This window comes from Meleagris gallopavo, chromosome W (assembly GCF_000146605.3).
Source record: "Meleagris gallopavo isolate NT-WF06-2002-E0010 breed Aviagen turkey brand Nicholas breeding stock chromosome W, Turkey_5.1, whole genome shotgun sequence".
NCBI classification, from domain to species: Eukaryota; Metazoa; Chordata; class Aves; order Galliformes; family Phasianidae; genus Meleagris; species Meleagris gallopavo.
Window position 1 is genome coordinate 142,922 of NC_015042.2, and position 5,355 is coordinate 148,276.

Genomic DNA, 5,355 nt, shown 5'->3' on the forward strand with positions numbered 1-5,355 from the left:
TTCTGATGCTACAAGAAACTGTGAGAGCTCTCTAACTCGACTGAGCGCTGACACAGCTGGCCTTAGATGTTGCTGAATGGGAGAGGTGGCCAATGCTTTATCTTTATACTGACTCATGGATGGTGGCAAATGCCTTATGGGGGTGGTTACAGCAGTGAGAACAAAATAACTGGCAAAGAAGGGGTAAACCTATTTGGGCTGCTGAACTGTGGAAAGATATTGCTGCCCGAATAAAGAATATGATCGTAAAGGTGTGCCATGTAGATGCTCATGTGCCCAAGAGTCAGGCTACTGAAGAATAACAAAATAACCATCAGGTAGATTGAGCTGCCAAAATTGAGGTGGCTCAAATAGACTTGGACTGGCAACACAAGGGTGAATTATTTCACCCTTCTATATTTAAGCATTGGAAGAAGTATTTGGCAGAAGCCACCTAGCTGTTCAAAAGTCTGGGGTCTATCAATTGCGATGATCCTACCCAATCCAGCTCCCTACATACTGTACAGGGAGATAAGGTCCCTGTAGTGCAAGACCATATTGGGAAAAGCAGTTTGGGTCTTTCTTGCTTCTGGAAAGGGTAAACCTCTCTGTGAAGCTGTTTTTGCCCAGGGACCTGGGTCCACTTGATGGGTGATGGAGAAAAATGGGGACGTTCAATGTGTACCACAAGGAAATTTGATGTGCAGTCAGTAATTCCATGTATATATACATGTGTGTGTGCGTTTAATGCCTGTTGATTATTGCTTGTTTCTATATATTAAGCATGATGTAGTGACGTGGAATAAGGGTGGAATGTCAAGGTTTTATGATTTTTGGTTTTTGGTATTCCACATCATAACATCATGTAGTGCACTGGGGGGCATAGTGTTAATGCTCCAAGTCTGGGTACCTGTCCCAGAAGAGAATAAGAACTACATCCCCCATATGACTGTTCACTGATCTATTACTGTTTCAGCTCAGAGGGAAAAGATAAAAATGTGCAGATCACTTTCCCTGACCTTTTTTCGTCATCTGCCGTGTCTCTGTTGCAGGTGCAGTCTCACCTATGCATTAGAATAAGGCCTTCAGCTTTTGGGCACTCTCTCTCATTAAATTTGATTTATTAGCTCCAATTCTAATTATATTGTGTTATATTGTATTATGGTGTGTTATCTTTCATTTTGATATCTTATTTAGTAAATTAGTTTGTTTCTCCTCGGATTGTTGCCGCTGTTTTGTTTTGGGGGCCCATCTCTCTACCCTTTTCCCCTTTTTCCCTCTTTACCCTTTCCCTAGTCTGTGGTTCGTGGGTCCCTGCACCCCACTAGTGATGGAAGTGGGCCAAACCAGCCCATAAACTGTTGACAATTACGTTTTCTTCTGGGTTCCAGGAGTGCAGTGAGCAACAGCATGGTCATAGCCTTCCTCTCTCTCCCATTTCAGTTAATTGTAACTCTCTTTCTTATTATTATCTTACATACTTTTACCATTTATAGTAAATTTGTTATCTGTCCTTATCTTAATTGGGGCATTTTTCTTTCCTTCTCTCTGAAAGGGGAGAAAGGGGCTCCCTTGCCCTGTTGCGGTTAAAACCGCAACACATGCAAATAAAACAGCTCAATTAAGAGAGACCTAACAGTACATGGCTACTTATTTCACATTTTTTATTAGATGACAGCTGTGCAGAAAATACAATAATATTACTACTGATGAGGAATACAACATAAAAATGCATCAGTTAATGTTTTCTGGAAAATTATACTGAAGAAAAAAGGAAAACAACTGGGATTTCAGCAATAAAGAAATCTAGTGTATCCCCTCATTTCAGAATGGTTGAAAACCACATTTGAAGGGGGATTGTAGTTGCAAATATAAGTGCTAACATGGACTGAGACAAGAGAAAAGGATTAAGAAAAAAACCCCACAGAATACACAGATCAGGTAAACATTTTTCTTCCATCTCTTAAATAGTTTCAAAAACAAACTGAAGTATGAAATTATTTAAAAAAAAACAGCAAGTCAACAAGGAATGAGAGAGAAGGGGGAAGAGAAATTAGTTTGGGTAATTGTAGGAGCTCTCAAAAAATTTTTTTTTTGTCCTTTAAAAAGGTTATTAGAAGAATCATGATAATCTTACAACATCACACTTGAAAATATATAGTGAAGACAGGCAAAAGTACAAGGGAGATCTGAAAGGTGCAGTATCCTCACTTCAAACTAGGCCAGCAGCACATCCAGCACTACACCACACTGTTCACTTTGCTGGCAGGAGGGGAAGATGAGCAGAAACTGCACTAACACAGCCCAATTGGATACTATGAAAGCAGGAAACCTCAGGGATAAGGTGCCACCACCAGGGCTGTTTCAGCCTGCACATCACCATGGAAACTGTCACAGTGCCCTCCTCTCTAGCAGCTGCAAGACCACCCAGGCACTGTTCGGTGCAGTGTTTTGCAAACATTAACCTTGCTACCTCTGGTACACATCGCTGCACATGTAGCATTGCCAGCTTTCCTCCCCTCTCCATCTGTTCCAGGGACATATCCACAGGCCCTGGAGCCTCACTGTAGGACAAAGCTTGCTCCTACTACCACACTGCAGTTGGTTCTGTATCATTGAGAACTCTGAGACAGATGAAGCAGGACACAAACAAACACCAAAGGCAGTAATTCTCATCAGGGCAGCCTCCTCTATAAGGAGTGGGAGGGGAAGGGTCTCAGCCCTCAGGGGCAACACACAGTGCCAGGGCTCAGCAGGCAAAGGCAGGACAGGTGCCAATCAAGATATCATCCCAAAGGTGAATTAAAGCCACTGCACCACAGCCAATCTTGACCACCACATCACGAAAGGGTCAGGGTGCTGAGAAAGAGGATTCTGCAGAAGAATACATACAGGATGGCCCTGCCCAAGGGAGAGCTGTGAGCTCCACCAATAACTCCCAAAAACATGCAAGGGCACCAGCTGAGGCACGCTGTTGAGAAGTCTGATAACCCCTGCCACTGGTCTTCCCAGGGGCTGCCAGCAAGGTAGGGAAGAGCCCACTACACATGCAGCCATCCCAGGTCCAGGGCAGGCAACACCAAAGGGAGCTCTGACTTCTGCCTGCCCCACAGAGCCCACATACAGTACAGTTGCACTTACCTACACATGATGTACACAAGCAAGAGTAAAAAAGGCTCAAGGCAGCACTGGATTCAGGTTGCAGGAAGCTTGGCTGCTAGTGAGAATGGGGGTAGGAAGCCATCAGAGAGATCCTTGCCAAAAGCAAGGTTGAGATGAAAGCTGGCCACAGAAGACAGCCATCACAGCAGCGAGATGCATGTCTACTCTCCATCTGGAGAGAGGCAGCAGGTCTCAGCAGCATGGGTAAACTAGACGTTTTATTTTTTAATCCTGACAGTCTGGGAAAAATAAATAAATAGCAACCTAGGGTTGTACAGGTATGAAGTTTTAAGTGTTTAGTAGAGGGTTCATAGGACAAGCATTTTTCAGAGACAAAGCTAATTGTGCCCTCTTGGGGCTCCAAGGGCCAGCTATTTGCTATCTTGAGCAAGCTAAAAAAGGAATACTGTACCTTTCAGTAACATCCCACCAATTCAACAGACAGTAGCTTTACACTCCCTACCCCACACCTTAAAAACAAAACAAACAAAAAAAAAACACAAAACAAGCTATCACCACAAAGGTAAATGAATGTACACATGCTATTACTGTAAACGAAGAAGCTAAACCTCAGCAATTTGCATTTACTAGGGAAGAAAAAATCCACACAAAACAGAATTTGAGCTCCTCAAAAACCCAGTGCCCATTGGGTTTGTTCCAGCTTTAAATACATTAAACATCTCAATGCAAGACTGTATTCAATTCAAGAATCTAAACACAAGCAAATCTGTTTCGCTGTGAGTGTTTCATAAAGTGAAAAGGAGTTTCTTTTTAAAAAAGAAATAATACAGTGATGAAAAGATTAAGAATGCAAGACTTCAGACATTCTGTGGAGAGGCTCTGAAAAGTCCATAAAAAAGGAGCAAACAGATCCATACAACAGGAGACAGCAGGAGACAAAAGTTTTTTGATCCCTTCCCCCTCAACACACTTTTTTGCTGGACTGCTGCTAGGTTACTGCTGCTCCCTTCTGGCCTGAGTTGGCAGGGCAGTACAACCACATAGAGAGCAGGTCACGACTCTTCATTGCCAGAATCATCGTCATCATAACAATCAGCATCCTCCTCTTCCTCATCTTCATCATCAATGTCATCATCATACAAGTCGTCATAAAGCAAATCTGAACTGTTGTCATTGGAAGGCACTTTAGTTTTGATGCAGTACTCTGCCAGCGTAGTGGGGACCTTCACGCCATCCTTTTCTGCCTCAGCTTTGGTAGCCAAACCTGTTTCCTGCAGGAGGAGGACAGAACACCATGACTGGGGTACATGTGCAGCTCCCCACTGCTCAGTGGCCCCCAGCCCCCCACTCCTGGTAGCATACAGCTAGAAGAGTTGTTTCACCCACCACTCATGTCTGGCAGAGGCACTGCCACCACCAGCAGCAAGAGATTTCATTCTCATAGCCCCAAGTCTGGAAGTACTCCAAGTTTGCAGCATGCATACTTCCAGCAACATATGAAGCCAGTTATTGTACAGGACTCTGCATTAGAGGTCTGACAGAGCTCAGAGCAAGTTTCATTACATTAACTGTCTTGCTAGAGAAGGGCTGTTCAAAGATCTGGAAACAGATACCTACTCGGTGTTGTGGGCGTCCCCCCCCCAGACCATGCTTGGCTCCCCAGGTGCCTCTGCAGAATAGATTTGAGGCCCTGGAACCCGAGGGAGAGGTGTGCGTGTAGGTGTGGAGGGAGGCCCACCCGTGAGGGTGCCTCGGGGGAAGCGGTCAACCCCACGCCTCAAGACTTCCTCCACCCGGAAGGACAGAAGGGTGGTTGTCATAGGCGACTCCCTGCTGCAAGGAACCGAAGGCCCTGTATGCCGGCCCAACCCTACCCGCAGAGAGGTGTGCTGCCTCCCTGGGGCACGGGTCAGAGACATAGCTAGGAGACTTCCCAGACTGATCTGCCCTTCTGACTACTATCCACTACTGATAGTACAGGCTGGCAGTAAAGAAGTTGGTGAGAAAAGCCTGCAGGCTATCAAAGATGACTTCAGGGGACTGGGGCGGGTAGTTGAAGGAACAGGTGTGCAGGTGGTTATTACATCTGTACCTTCAGTGGCAGGAAACGATACTGGGATGAGCCTAAAAACCCATCTCTTGAACAATGGCTTAGGAGTTGGTGCAAACGCAGGTAGTTTTTGTTTTTTTGATCGACGGGGCAATTCACTCAGCACCTGGCATGATGGCTGCAAATGGAAGCAGCCTGTCTCC

At 45.1% G+C, this 5,355-nt stretch overlaps 1 protein-coding gene across 1 annotated transcript in view; it reads right to left on the reverse strand.

The window, feature by feature from the left end:
• Positions 1-1,622: 1,622 nt before the first annotated feature.
• Positions 1,623-5,355, reverse strand: part of LOC100548372 (ubiquitin-conjugating enzyme E2 R2-like) — a 35,454-nt gene continuing 31,721 nt past the window's right edge. Inside the window, exon 5 of the mRNA XM_031557458.1 lies at positions 1,623-4,373. Coding sequence (XP_031413318.1) covers positions 4,328-4,373 — 46 coding nt within the window. The 3' untranslated portion in view covers positions 1,623-4,327. The remainder of the gene's footprint in view (positions 4,374-5,355) is intronic.